At 40.4% G+C, this 15,127-nt stretch overlaps 1 protein-coding gene and 1 long non-coding RNA gene across 3 annotated transcripts in view; one reads left to right on the top strand and one right to left on the bottom strand.

Moving 5' to 3' along the window:
* hspa12b (heat shock protein 12B) overlaps positions 1 to 15,127 on the bottom strand; it is a 28,346-nt gene that overhangs the window by 10,504 nt on the left and 2,715 nt on the right. Inside the window, exons 1-9 of one of the 2 annotated variants that reach the window (XM_075450777.1) lie at positions 10,739 to 13,716; positions 10,332 to 10,611; positions 7,133 to 7,196; positions 6,611 to 6,693; positions 5,113 to 5,237; positions 4,848 to 5,034; positions 4,519 to 4,623; positions 4,152 to 4,268; positions 558 to 735 (exon numbers count right to left, since the gene is read on the bottom strand). In XM_075450777.1, the coding sequence (XP_075306892.1) occupies positions 558 to 735; positions 4,152 to 4,268; positions 4,519 to 4,623; positions 4,848 to 5,034; positions 5,113 to 5,237; positions 6,611 to 6,693; positions 7,133 to 7,178 (841 nt within the window). In that variant the 5' untranslated portion in view covers positions 7,179 to 7,196; positions 10,332 to 10,611; positions 10,739 to 13,716. Of the gene's footprint in view, positions 1 to 557; positions 736 to 4,151; positions 4,269 to 4,518; positions 4,624 to 4,847; positions 5,035 to 5,112; positions 5,238 to 6,610; positions 6,694 to 7,132; positions 7,197 to 10,331; positions 13,717 to 15,127 lie in introns of those variants that run through there. The other variant, XM_075450776.1, reaches the window with a different exon arrangement.
* Positions 6,640 to 7,074, top strand: LOC142368573 (uncharacterized). Its single transcript, XR_012767381.1, has 3 exons — positions 6,640 to 6,715; positions 6,806 to 6,869; positions 6,950 to 7,074. It is a non-coding gene; the product is annotated as an uncharacterized LOC142368573 (long non-coding RNA).

Below are 15,127 nucleotides of genomic sequence, written 5' to 3' on the forward strand. Positions count from 1 at the left end.
CGTGAGAGAGATTCATTCCACTGAAATGCTCCAATTGCCAGCACTGTGTAATTACAGTGAAACACACACATATAGCTGCCACAAAATACAAACCTACTGAGGACTTTGGCAAAGCATCTATGACACAGTATAAAGTTCATCAAAGACCTTAATGTTGCTTTGAGATTGCAGAATCTTTCCTCTTCATGGGAATTCTGTGGTCTGTTGCACAATAGTTTTCCTCCTCTTTCTCCCTCTGCTCATGTTTCCATCTCTTCTGCTTCTCTGTCTGCTCTACATGAAACATATGGCCTGTTCAAAGCCCGGCATCTGTGTACAACCCCCCACACACAAGTCATCTGAGGGTAACAACTCGAGCAGTATCTGGGGTCAGATCGTTACCCTCAGCGCTCTCTCTTTGTTTTTCTCAGATACACACAGATTCATCCTTTACGAAACCCACAGTCCCCATGTGAACTCAAACAACAACATTTCCAGGAACACAGTGTGGTTACATGCTTATGCTAATGACGAAGTCTTCAAAAGAAAAAGAAAAAAACTCTCTGTGTTTGCTCTACCTTGTCTGAAGCTGGAGTCAAAGGGCCGGGAGCCGTCCAGATCCAGGCCGTTTGTGATTGGCTGCAAGCTAAGGTCAATCACCTGGTGGAGGCGGAGCTTCCGGCAATAAATGGATGCGGCCTCTGGTTCCAGAGCGATGAGGAGCTGCTCGGGACAGTCAGCAGACACCAGACCAGCCTGAAGGACAGTAAAATCAGATAAGGTTTTACTCTGAGCAATCGGTGCATGTGGGGACAAAATTGATTTCTACAAGAATTTTGACATGTATTTATTCACTGAGACTGAGTTAAGTCTTTCCAAACTCATATTGTGTTTCAGCCAAGGAAAAAAACAGAACCCCAAAAAAATTAAAGGGTAACAATACAGCATGTAGAAGTGACTGGAGAAAGCCACAAATAAATTAAGAAACAAAGTAGCTCATACATTCACTCAACTCGACAGTTTCATGTTTAAGATACGAGTACCAGGGCCAAAGGGAGGAAAAAACAAGAAGACGAGAACATTTTTTCTCCTTCTTTTCAAGTTTTGAGAAAAAAAGGAATCCACTTGTAGAGCTAAAATTTCAAGGATAAAGTCTATAAATGAATCTGTGACATTGTACTTCAGAATGGGTTTTAGTAACAAGGAAAGTCTTTCTTTTTTAGAACATAAACACAGCGCTTTCATAAGTATTGCCACTTTACAGAGATTGTGCTTAAAAAGACATCTGTTCACAAGGAAAAATGGTGCCCATTTGAAAGACGAGGCAGCACTCCTTCAAGCTACTATAGCTGCAAATGAACACATGCAAGGGGAGTAACTGTTCCACTTGCATGTAATTAGGAGAGGATATGTTGTATCACAAGATGCAGAATGACAGTTCATCAAGTTTGACGGCAAAGGTGAGGAGCTCAGGCTTCTGACATGCTGGCATTATGATACCCCAAAGCACTGCAGCTGTATCGCTTCATAGAAGAGTTTATTTTCAACATTTTTACTTAATTTTTCAAACGGCATGTCAACTTTAATCTTAACGTCGTTACATGATTCACAACATCACATTATTCTTGGAATTTGAAATTCCAAAATCTTTTATTTTTCTTAGTGATCCCTGAACTCGTTCATACAATCAAGATAGAGAATACCTGTTTAAAAAGCCAGAAAAGATAAATGATATTACATACTTCCAGATGACATTTGGATGGAGGGTGGGACTAGTTGTGGAGGTCAACTTAAACAAAGAGGAGGAACACACACACTCTTGCTGATGGACAGCTGTGCAGTGTAAACATATGGAAGGACATAAAGACAGGCTGACAGATGAGCGCTTAAATTGACACAAGTTAATGATTCGCTGTTGCGACGAAGGACTTAAAAGAGGAGGTGACTTATAGAAGTATTAGTCTTGATGTATTAGGAGTTAAGTTGAGTGTCTGTGTGTGTGTGTGTGTGTTTGTGCGCAGGGCGGGGGTCTGGTCTCGACTTCCTGTGTTTGTACGCCGGTCTCCCTTATTGTTCACTTTTAATGACATCACCACCAGCAGGAAGTACACACGCCCCGACGGCCTCAAGCCAGGAGCCGGAGCGGAGTGTGCGCAGGTTACCAGCGTGCATGTGAAAGTGTTTGCGCCTTTGAGCATTCATGTACTTACCCGGTTGAGTGAGTGGCAGATGGCAGACAATAGTTAACAATTTAATCTGTGTGTGCGCGTTTACTTTGTGTTTGTTTGTGGAAGTCAAAAGACAAAGAATGACTTTAAGAGTAAAAGGTTGTGCAGTCTTCCTTGTAAGTATTGCACAAAATGACAAACACAGGTTGGTCCATTCTCAATGATGCATGCACAAGTGGAGGGGTGTGTGTTTCGGTGCGAAGGAGCGCGCACACAGAAAGGAGGCAAAAGTGGAGCGTTATGATTTGTGTGTTTGTGTGTGTGCGTGGCTGTGTGTTTGTGTGTAGTGTAAGTGATCCTCCGTGGGAAAATTAATCAGATAGTCTTTATCTCATGCTTCATACACTGCCTTTCTTTCCATCACCATGTTATTCTTCCTTTTTCTTGGTCACACGGACACACGCACACTGGCTTTGCAACGATTCCGCGAAGCGGTGAACGAGTTAAGCTCGCCAAAGAATGAGAAAATGACGCCATAACCCTTTCAATCAGCTTGATACATAAAATAAAGAAGAGGTTTCATCAATGCTGGATATTGAGTTTCTAAAATCTATAAACCTTATTTTCAGAAAAGTTTTTTTTCAAAATGCAACAAAAGCTTATATTTGTAATTTGTTAATATGTTTGAACCTTTACTGAACAGACACAAGTACAGAGGAACCGATTTTCTTCATCGATCAACAAATCTGAAATTTGATGGCAGCAAAACATCAGCAGAATAACTGGTATCAGGTGGAACAGGTGAGTCAAGGAGCATCCCCCCAAATACCGATAGGATGGGTCAAGGATCACAACAAGAACTTTGGTCTTTCAGCATCTTTGAGCCAAGGACCGAAACCACCGATGGATGCATGGGAACTTCTGAGCCCACTGCTTGACAAACATGTCATGTCACCATGGTCATTATATTCACATGGGCTCAAGAGTGCATAAAAAAAAAAAATTTTTTCACTCAACACAGTCTTACTGTTTGCACTAATGCAACCTGGCGTTATGGTCAGGCGCGTTCACATTGCAGCTTCTTTAGGGAAAAGCAGATATCTGGTCCTACGTGTCAAAGACAGGAAAGTCTATCCAGGATGACATCAGTGGAAGGTACAAAGGTCAGCTTCTGTTATGCTAGAGGGGTGCATCAGTGGCCAAGACATGGACTACTTACATACTTGTGTGGGTACCATTGATGCAGATGTGTATATTGTAATTTTTGAAGAAGCTTATGTTATCATCAAGCTGGCATCGTTTCCCTGGGAGGTCAGTGGTATTTCAGCAGGACAATAACAGACCTTGTTCTGCTCTAATAACAGCATGGCTTCATAGACGTAGTGTGTGTGTGTGACTGGCCTGTCTGCAGTCCAGAAATGTCTCCAATTGAAAATGTATGGAGCGTATCCAGTAAGCATGGACACAGGTTCCCCTTGAAAAACTCCAACAATTAATATCCTAAGTTTTATTGAAAGTGGTAACTATATCTGCATCCCAACTTTTTTTGGGTACATTTGGCATCCAATACTTGACTTTCTAAAAATAATGAAGATGTATGTACTGAACACATTGAGAATATTTAGTTTGGACTTTTATCTGTTAAATAAAGGTTCAAACAAGTCAGCAAATTGCACATTTAAGTTTTTTGTAACATTGAAGAAAACTCCCCAACTTGTCTGGAAATTAGGTTTCTGTAAAATGAAAAAAAAAAAAATTACACAAAGCACAGTTTTCACATGAGAGTGGATGTGTGCAGAATGTTTTTAGATGGATAATTGGTTTCAGGGATGTGGTGGAGGGAAACCCGCCCACACTAAGGAAACATTTTCTTTTAATTTGAGGGATGGTTTAGGCTAACCTGAAAGCCCAAAGGTCTGTAGATACTTTCATTGAATACAAACATCACTCTGTGTGCCTGGAAGTAGGTATAAATGTATTAACCTGTGGGTGTAAATTTCTTACCAGGTATGCTGCTTCTCTCATAAACTGCTTGGCAGGTTGTCTCCACACGGCAGGGACAGTAATCACCCATCTGATCTCCTCTCCCTCCAGCACTGATGACGACTGGTCCTTCACCTCCTAAAAGAAAATCCAAAAATCCCCTCTCTTTGGTAAAACACACACACATCAAACTTAATGGCAGCCTGACAACACATAAAAAAATTATTTCTCAAGCCTAAGTGAAGCAAAGCAGTCTGTGAGCTGCAGTATGATCTTCAGTCACCTCATTACTTTTTGGTTTGCCCCCCCCACACACACACACACGTATCACCAGGCTTTGTGAACACATACATTGTGTTATACCATAGTGCAACTATGAAAGTCTTACCTTTAGAGCGTGTTCTCGAAAAAAGCGAAGGGCATGTGCAAACACCTCAATTGCCCTGACCCTCCGACCGTTAACTGCATCCAGCTCCGTTTCCATGGTGAGGTCCTGCAGCAAACACAGCCAAAACTGCTGAAACTTTAAAGGGAAACTTATAGCTCCACTGGAATAAGTAGGACTTCTGAAACTGCCTTACTACAAACATTGTGATAGAACCAGAGGGACACAGGTGGAACAGATGAGATTTTTTTCGTTACTTCTAAAAGCTTTAAGCTTTGGAAAAGACTTTCACTGTCCCCATGTAAAGATCTATTTTCCCATATGTTTCTTACACTTGTGCTGTGGATCTTCATTTTGAATTTATCAAAGTAAAGCCAATGCCGGGCCTCCTCTGGATCTAAGTCATGGTAAAAGTCTCGTGCTGCAAAGCCAAAACTGTGGAACCGCAAATCAGGGGTCAATAGCAGACATGTCGGGCTCTTCTGGTTGGCCACTCCGGGGTCGCCACCTTCCCAGCGTCTGCATGGATCGGAGCAAAAAAAAAAAGTCAGGGATGGAAAGCATTCGAGAGGAGAATTAAAGACAAAACAGTCTTACTTCATCATGTGTATGGCCTCCGAGTCCTGCGTGAAGCTGAAAGCATAGCCACTGGAGGTTGTCCCAAAATCTATGGCCACGACAACCGAAAATGGACAGGCTATCCTGGGTCTGACCTCGACCCTCTGGCAGATCGGAATATGATCAATGAGAAAGACATTTGTGTTCTTAATCACAAGGGCTTTTGTTAATATGCAAATACTTGCAACGCAAACATGCATGTTTGTCTCATTAGCACATATGAGCAGCTTCATTGAACTTTTCTCCCCTACTTACTCAGTAGTCAAAAGTTAGTGCCAACTTGTTAGTAACATATCTAACATATTTAGCCAGTAGTCCATTTTAGGCACTTTTTTTCAAGTCCAGCAGTTTTTTCAAAGTTTTAGCCAGAAATAAACTCTCCCGCCTTTAAAATTGCTCAGGATAAGACTCTTCTTCCTCATTCAGTTCATGGGGATCTATGAATATACTAATCTGGCTCTGCCAACCTCTCATCCAGCTAGTAGCTGGCACCTTCTGTCTCTGTTAAGCAATGACAATTTGAATATTGTCGTAATTTAGCCATACGTTTTTACACCCAATGTGGTATGATTGTATATTCAATAAAGCTAGAAAGGTTTAAAAAGTCCATCTTTGAACAAGACATGGATTATCAAGAAAGCCACAGGAATTATACAAGGTTGTGTGCAAGTAGAGGTATCATAAGGGTGATGTATTCACTTTCTATGCTTTCAACAATTCAGGTCCTGCTAGCCCCAGAAGCTGGGATAACTCTAGCTGTTAGTGAGCCCATTGCTCACAGATATAGTCAAGCTCCCAGGATTTGCAGCAGACAGCAGAAGAGAAGCCAACTGAGAAGCTGCGGCACTTGTCGGCTTGCCGGCCACGGAAGCCACTAGCTCAGGGAGTGCTGGGAGCTAACAGAGCAAAGTCTCGGTGGGGGCAAGCAAGCTTCCAGTCAACCCACAGTGTGGCGGCTCCTCACTCGGCCTTACTTCTGCTGTGTTCTCCACTTAACCTATACTAACTTCTTCTCAGTTTGCTAGATCCTCAATTCATCTGTCCCTCACAGCACATATAGATCAATGCAACCTGGCGTTATGGTCAGGTCAGTTCACATTGCAGCTATAGTCTATGTAGCACATACATACGGTACATACATATCTGACCATGTCTTTCTGACACTTTTAGTGCTGCTCTGCAGATTCAAAGCAAAAATCCTGAATTATAGCATTGATCACTGGTTTTGCTCATGATATGTACTGTAAAAATATCTTACAGACGTGTTAAAAAGGTGAAAAGGATTTTTTTGTGGAGGGGGACTTTAAATCTCTTCTTCAATTTAAACCATGTATGCAAGTCTGATTATGAACCACTAATAATAGTTAGGAGTGTATGTGTTTCTAAAGGGTTTGCTTAAGAGCTCTATATAAAGACAAGCAGAAACCGGAAAGGGTGTGTAGGAGCGTCTGTGGTGAGTGGCTGTGCGTTCAGTTACCGGCGAGGGTGAGGGTGTGACGGGTGTGATGCTGCATTCATTTCTAGCTGTGGCAGGCGACGATGGGGTGGAATCATTTTCACCTGGAAATGAATGGAAGATAAGGTGAGAAGACGGCTAACTATACATAAAAAAGTGCCACATGTAACCAAACAAAACAAATAAGTAAAACAGTTTTTTTTTTTTTTTTGATAGGACGGAAATGCCCCTTGCCACGAGGAAAGAGGCAGTATCTGACTGTTGAGCTGTTGAAACTAAGGTACGAGTTAACATGCAAAAAAAAAGATTCCTGTACTACGGAGATTGGCTAATTAATGTATAAATACACTTGACCTGCAGATCTCTAGAGACTGAATAACCTTAATGGACAGGAATGGCTGGAATGTCACAGGAATGTGAAGTGAGTAATATTCCCCAATGGGAGAGGAACATGAAGAGGTCAACAGTATGTCCACACTTCAAAAGATCAAGTGAGTCATTTAGACCAAGTTCGCAAAGAAAGAAAATGTGTGCGTGTCTCACCCGGTATTTGCAGGCTGTTGGAATCTGGCTGCACCTCGTCAGCCATCTTTACAGGTGCCAGGGTCTGCAGAGAATCACATGGACAGCAAGATCATGCATATAAAATAATTAATGCTGAAAACACACTGCTTTGTGACTCACACTTGATCACCAATTTGATTTTCAAAACCTAACTTTGGTGATGAAGTGATTATCTGTCTAAAGCTAAAAATGGAAAGTAGAATTTGAACTGTTTAAATGATGTTGTGGACATTAAAACCAAGATGATTGCTGAAGGACATTAGCCTGGGAATTCCCATGCTGCTTTGCGCTCGATTTCATTCTCACTGCAAAGTCAGCCTGGAAACCACCGCCCTTATTTTTGCTAGAGTTTGGGAACCAATCACAGAACGGGGGGGCAGCAAGACGATGACGTCTATGCGCTACACCGAAGCTTGTAGAGCGTTAATCCAACATGACAGCGGACACAACGTTACCGTTCAATGCAGCCTTAGAAAGTGTTTCGGAGTAGATTCACCCTAGGGTCATTTGAACCGTGATATCCAGCCAAGTAGCCCACCCGAAGTTTTTCCGATATTGGCTGAACATCAGCTGAGTTACCGAGTTATCCCGAATAGCTTAGTACAAGCGCTAACTGACCCTGGCAGTATCTCCAAAATTACCACACTAGAATCACATGTCATGACACCAAACTTCTACAGTTGTACAAATATGGTCTGTACTCACAAAACGATGCATTTGGAAGTTTGTACATAGTCCAGGAGTTTATTATTATCATCAACACAAGCCTGATAGCTTTTCTGCTGCTAAAGCTTCGTTGACGTCACTTCTGGGAGCTGGGAGCTTCAAAGTAAGATGAGGGTTGATCTACTACTGTAGACAACAAAGCAGGGCTGCTCAATTTCTCCATTATTAAAATAAATTCACAACTCTATAACATAAAAATTCATGTATAATATAGCATATAGGCCTACTTTGTTAAATTTAAGTAGCTTAGAGCGCAAGTTTACTTTTATTTTCCATTTTTTTTCTTCTTCCTCGTCGAATTTCTGTCGTCATCTGGTATAAGTGATACAATTGGCTATGAATCGCGCGCAAAGCAGCATGGGAAGAACCTGACGTCATTTGATAGACATTCGTAGCGCCCAATAAACGGCTCTAGGCATTCGTAAACCACGCCTCAAATACGAGAAAACGCACACCTAGTTCCCAGACCACCATCTCATCGAGATTGTGGACGCGTCAGCCAGGCTAGAAGGACATTAGAACTCAATGAACAATTACTCATTCATGTTATTAAGATAAGTCTTTTACATTTTATAAGATGGGATGCAAGCATTCATTAATTTTACACAACCACTTTATCCTATTCAGGGTTGCTGGAGTATATCCCTGCTACCATTGGGGGAGATCCAGGGCACAATTAAACAGGATGTCAGTCTATCAAAGTGACAAACAACCAGCAAGCTCACGCTCACTTTTATGTATGATACATGTATGATAACCTATTTACCTACCATGCATGTTTTTGAACAGTGGGAGGATTATCTGGTGAGAACCCATACTGATGCAAAACTCCCCACAGAAAGACCCCAGTTGAGATATGAGCCAGGAAATGTTTTGCTGATAGGTGACAATGCTAACCACTACACCAATGTGCAGCACATTAAGAGTTTTATCTAGATAGAAACCCCAATGGACCCTGCCAAAAAAACCTTTTTCCTTCGAAGGGAAACTCCCATAGTTTACAAAGACACCTGAATATAATGCAGCCATCATTAAAGTCTCCTTCAGTAACACCCTGCTTTTGCTACGATGGGAATGTTTTTGCGCAGGAGAAAAGGAATATGGCACTTCATTTTGTGTTGCATGATTAATTGCACGAGTACTTCATCAAAGACGAGGCATTGCAGGTGGAGCTTTGGTTCAGCTCAGAAGTCCTTTCTTTTTCTTTTCCTGTGCACACTTTGGAGGACACTGTTTACTGCATAGAGACGGCAAATGAGATGTAAATACAGACATTAATCAGCTTAGAGGGCAAGATAAATGGGACACATCCCCCACCACATTTCACAGGTATTGTAGCTCCGCTTTTGGACGTCAAACCTTCAGCCACACATAACAGTTCACCATCTGTTTACAGCAGGAAGTTGTCTTGTGTACATTTTTGGATCAGAAAGTTTTCCAAATACAATGTAAATGCCACACAACTATGATATTTTTTGTCCACCTAAATCAAGAAATTGTAAGTGAGAGAGAATAGCGTAACTACTGTATTCATGAATACTCGTCCATCCTATTAACCTGTATCTACTCTGTTTGGCTATCTTGGTTTCCAGCATATCAAAAGTATTAATTAATTAATTAATTAATTAATACATTCATTTCAGAACGAGAAGAAGACAGTGCTCTGAGTAAGTAGCTAACTAAACCAACGAGTGCACAGAAACAAAGATCTCTTTCTTGTTAGAGCATGTGTGCAACCCTGCATGTGTAAATTACGGCATGTGAATAATGACACCATAAGTTAGCTTGACATCCTTTCTTTGTGAACACACATGCAACATCTGTGTGCATTTATTCAAGCATACACGTCTGAGACAATTGTGTGCAGCGTGTGTGCATGTCTACGTGTGCATTATGAGCTTTCTCTCCCAGCAGTTGTCCTTGACGTCTGATGGTAAAACCAGAGAGAGGATGGAACTTCACATATTTTCATTTCTTTCATCATCTCTTCAACCTCAGTTTGCAGTGGCGGATTTGTACGTCTGAGCTTTTACATACTTTATTTCTCCGTGACATATCCCTGAAATCAGCAGAGCAAGTGACAAAAACTCCTCTGAGACATCAGGGGCAGATTGCTCTACCCAGTCCACTTTCATGCACCATCAACAATAAAGCTCTATCAGTTTGAAGTGTATGGAGAAATTCTGAGAACATGTCAGAATTACTCTCAAGATAGTTGTCATTCTTTTTCCTTGTCATGCACATTTATTTTTAGTTAATAAGGGAACAGCTGCTGCAAAACACAACCAATACAAACACGTAGAAAGGTGCTTTTGTTCCCTATTTGACAAAAGCCATTTGAATCAGAGGACAGGGAGAAGAGGAAGTTTAATTACATTCTTCTGCATCCTCTCAAAAGAACCTGATGTATGAGCAGGAGCGTTATCCTAAAAAGTGATAAAAAGTAACTTACCTTTCTGAATGCTGCTCGCTTCACTCTGTACTTTTTGTGCTGGAGCACAAAACTATTCCCAAACTCTGGAATTCTGCAAACTTGGAATCTGCCACCAGGGAGAGAGATGGACAGGAGAACAGGAGAAAACTGCTATTGGATACAAGAGGATGCTCTTCCAGAGATCCCTTGTTAAAAATGTCAGACTTCCCAGTTGCCTTTCAAGCAGATTTTTCCTCATCAGAAGAGCGCTGGATGGGAACTGGGAGAAACTCTTTCTGCAGTTGAGCGCTCCGTCACTCTGCTCCACACAGGAATGTAAGAGAAAAGTGGTGACACACACACACATTCATACGCACACAAAAGCACCAGTTGCAGGAGTGGGAGGGCTATGACAGCACATAAGGGGGGATTGCTGAGGGAGTTACCTCACCAGGAAGTAGCTGAGTGTAAGCTGGAGAGTGAGGGTGGAGTAATCTTGGGCAGGCGGTGTATCCCGATTCAGTCATCTTGCCTTTTCACTTTCCTCCCACTCCTCGACATCCACCCGTCCTCTCTTTAGCTCTTCCTCTCTTCCTCTTTGCTCCTCTTTCTTTTTTTCTTACATTTGGTTTTCTCTTTGTCTCCTTTTTGTCTTCATCTCTTTAACCCCCTTGATATTTGTGGCTGCCCTTGTAGCCTTTCAGACAAAAGCAGGAAGCAGCCAGGTGTATGTGGACAGTCTTAAACAAATGGAGATGAACTCCATTCCCCAGCTAATTTCTTTCAGTGGCAAACCTTTTGAATGATTCCCACGGGGGAGGAAAATATGTGCTTTACTCTTAAGGCCTCAGTGTACGTAGGAACAGCTTGCCTCTTTTTTTGTGATATTAATTAAAAATCTATTCACTCCAGATTTATATTATCATTAAAACCAGAGAAAGGGAGGAAACAGCTGCAGGGCTCTATAAAAGGTAACAAAACGTGCCTTCCAGGACCTAAAAAAAAAACATCTAATGTTTCAGAGCATTACAAGTCATTTTGATAATGTTCTGTCCACCCGTTTTTACTGTTACACAAAACTATGCCGATTGTTTTCCCATGACACAGGGTATTCATTCTCCTCTAATTTTTTGCTTCTTATGTCGATGTGTGTGTGTGTGTGAGTGTGTGTTTACGTTAGGATCTTGAGGTCCACTTCAGACTGTAGGGATCTGATTTCTCCCCACTGGAGCTGTGATTGAAAGCATACATTAACCCCAAGTGCTTTCGAACTCTCTCTCACACACTAACAAATGCTGGGCAGAGGAAGACAGACCTCTTGAGTATATGAAAGAAAGCGCCCCAGGTATATGCACACATGTCCACATACACTCAGTCTCCTTGTCCTGTCAAATTTCTAAATCAAATTAGTATGTTCATGTGTGCGTGTGTGTGTCTGGAAGCCATTACCTGGCATGTCTCCCCTTGCTGCCCAAAAACCAAGGGGCCCCATATGGATCCCGCCATCACCTCTTTCTCTTTCCTCCTTTCTTTCTTGTTATTGCCTCTTTTATTGTTCTTATGCATCTGTCTCTGCTCACTTTTACAAGCCTAGATTTCTTTTTGGGTGACACCATTTTACACATGATTTTAGTAACCTTGTGAACTTGCTTGGTGACTGTATTTAGCAGTCATCTCCATCTTATTCTGAATTTAAACAGGCTCCGTTATCACTTTCATTGGGCTCACCCTTCATCTTAGACATCCAGACGCAGGAAACCCAGCGAAGGAAGTGATGGAGTCAGGTGACAGGAAGGAACCCCTGTGTGACATTCCTTTCATGAATTCCACATTATCTCTGGGACTCTGGAAGTCCTCGAGCAACGGAAACACGCCCATAATATATGACACACAAGTGGGCATGCACACACACACTGTTGTCCCTCCAGCTCCTTTAAATAGCTCAAAATATCAACAGCAGCCCGATAGAAAACGTATTACTTCCCAAGATAGCATCACACGTCACACTTGACAAGTTTTCCTGATTTGTGAATTATTTTTTGTTAATGCAGCATTTGTTGATATACCGCATAAAACAGAACGGAATACAAGTGAATATGTGACGTTTTGTTTAGTTTTTGTTGACACAAATGTATCTAGTGCATATGCTGGCTGTTTGTGTGGGCAGCTGCATTCACATGAAAGTCAGATGCGAGACGCTTCAGACGAATCAGAGAAAGATCTGATCTGTATTGAATCCAAACTCTTTAATACGGCTGGAGATCTGAATGTAGCCTTCATCTCATCTCATTTAGACAATGCTTGGCAAATATTTACCAGGGTTCTTTTATATTCCTTAACTGAGTTTACTTTCCGGTTTTATGTCAAAAAACAAGTTTTTTTTTTTCTGCGCCCACAAAGGTTCATTATATGCAATGTCCTTCGTTCCATCTGAGCTTGTCATGGAAACTCTGTCCACTGCTTTAATTAGTAGCTTGATTAATATAGTTTGATACTGTTGAAACTTTGTCAACAGGTTAAAAATATTTGCTGATATTCCAATCATTTTCCACAGAATTAAAGGTTTTCTCTCCCAAAAAGACCAGGAGAAACTCATCCATGCATTCATCTCCAGTAGACTCCATTACTGTAATGCTCTTTTAACTAGACTTCCCAAAAAGAGCATTAAACATCTGCAGCTCATCCAGAACGCTGCTGCTGGAGTTTTAACCCGGACTAAGATATCTGAACACATCACACCAGTTTTAAAATCTTTACACTGGCTTCCAGTCAGTCACAGATCAGATTTCAATGTTCAGAGAATATAAACCTAGCAGAGCTCTTAGATCCAAGGACTCAGGTCAGACGGTCCAGTCCAGAGTCCAGACTAAACACGGAGAAGCTGCAACAAGTAGAACAAACTGCCAGTGGAGATTAAACTTTCACCAAATGTAGACATTTTTAAATCCAGGCTAAAAACATTTCGTTTCTCGTGTGTCTATGCATGAAATCTGCACGCTATCTTTTAATTTATCTAGACTGTTGCTTGTTTTCAATCATTTTAATTATTTCATTTGTTTCTCTTTATGTTCTTTTATGTATTTTTTAATGCTTCTTCCACTCCCTGCTGCAATGCTTTTATTTTATACAAAGCACTTTGAATTGTTTTGTACATGAAATGTAGGTTACATGAAATGTGCTATACAAATAAATTTGACTTGACTATTTTTGTGCATTCGTATATTTACATTTATATTTAGTCATTCATTTATCCAAAGCTTCATCTAAGTGAAGAACAACATTCAAGCCTCAGTGGAGTATGAAACACTGGTTCTATACATTAAGTGCTAAATCAATTCAAATCAATGTAAGTGACAAAGTGTAAGTTCAGCAGGTGCCTTCATACATCTCATACTCTTTTCCATATGGAGCCATGAGACACACATGCAGATCAACACAAAGTAAAGGTGCACTGTAAACCCGGATTTTGTTGTTCATTACTTATTCTATTATGTTTTGTAAAAATCTATGTAATTACTAAATCAAATTAGTTCTTTGGATTAGAAATTTGAAAATATACACTGCAATGATCATGTTAAGCAGAGATTACATATAAAGTTACGTTCTGTGAGGGAGGGGCGGAGCCTATTTGAAGTTCAACTGAGAGTCAAGACCCGTCCTGTGTGAGAGCGTGACCAGCTCGATTTTTGGAGAAAACTGAATTGTGTATTTAAAAATAAACTGTGGATGTTTTAAAGTAGTTTTAACTACACTAAGTAGACGGAAGAGCGTGTAAAGCAATTATTAAGATCAGTCTGGTTGCTAAACATTTGCTAAAGGTTAGCTTAAGACTGCACTAGTCTTAATTCATTATTGCTGCAGTGAATTATTTGTGTTAATTGTTATTTGTTAATTTCAGTGTTTTCTGAAATAAAATAACTTGAACAATTTAAATGTATTTTTTAATTTCTTCCTTCCCATACAATTTTCTTTTTAAACAATATATTGTGGCGTGCTGTGGGTGTGTTGCCGCATTGCATTATGGGTGCTCTTCTGTTCCCCGTTTATGTGCTGTATTTAGTGCTGTGGTAGAGTTTGTATGTGTTTATGTTTATGTTCTGTACGCAGTGACGGTGTAGTACAAGGTTTTTGTTCGTGTTGCATTTTAACTAAATCTGCACCATAACTGAAAGTGGTGAGACAGAAAGTTACCACCACTTGTTTGAGTACATGTGAGGTGATTGTAATTCGCTATTGTTCCTGTGAATTATCTGACAAGATTAAAGTGTTTGCTGCAAAAGAAAGTCTGGACTGAGACTTTTCCTGCCTCCACCTCTACCGATGCTACAATATTTTATACAATCTCTAAATCAAAACAGTATAATTCATTAATTAAATTAGAAGACAATATATTACTTATATTAACAAATGATGTTAAGTAGTGCTTTTATATATATTTATGTGCATTTGACATAAAATTGTTGGCTAGACCTCAGAAAAGAGATAAGTTATGTGAACTAATGGTTTTGAGTAAAGATTACTAATGTAAACTTGAATATGTCTAAGTTATCTATGCCAATACAACTTAAAAGGTTTAGTTTCATGTTTTGTAAAAACTTAAACGGGATAAGGCAACGGGTTTCCACGCGATTTTCTAGTAAACTCAACTAGTTCGGGTTAAGAGTGTGGGAACCTACAAGTCATTTTCTATGTTCATGCACTTGGAAATCACGGATATTGACAAAAGTATTTTCTTTTGATTGTCTGTATATAAAATACTCACTTAGAAGTAAAACATTTATAGGAAGTTTATACAACTTTGAATATGGGAAAAAAAAAAGTTTGTTTGCTCTCTT

The sequence above is a fragment of the Odontesthes bonariensis genome, chromosome 19 (assembly GCF_027942865.1).
Source record: "Odontesthes bonariensis isolate fOdoBon6 chromosome 19, fOdoBon6.hap1, whole genome shotgun sequence".
Taxonomy (NCBI): domain Eukaryota; kingdom Metazoa; phylum Chordata; class Actinopteri; order Atheriniformes; family Atherinopsidae; genus Odontesthes; species Odontesthes bonariensis.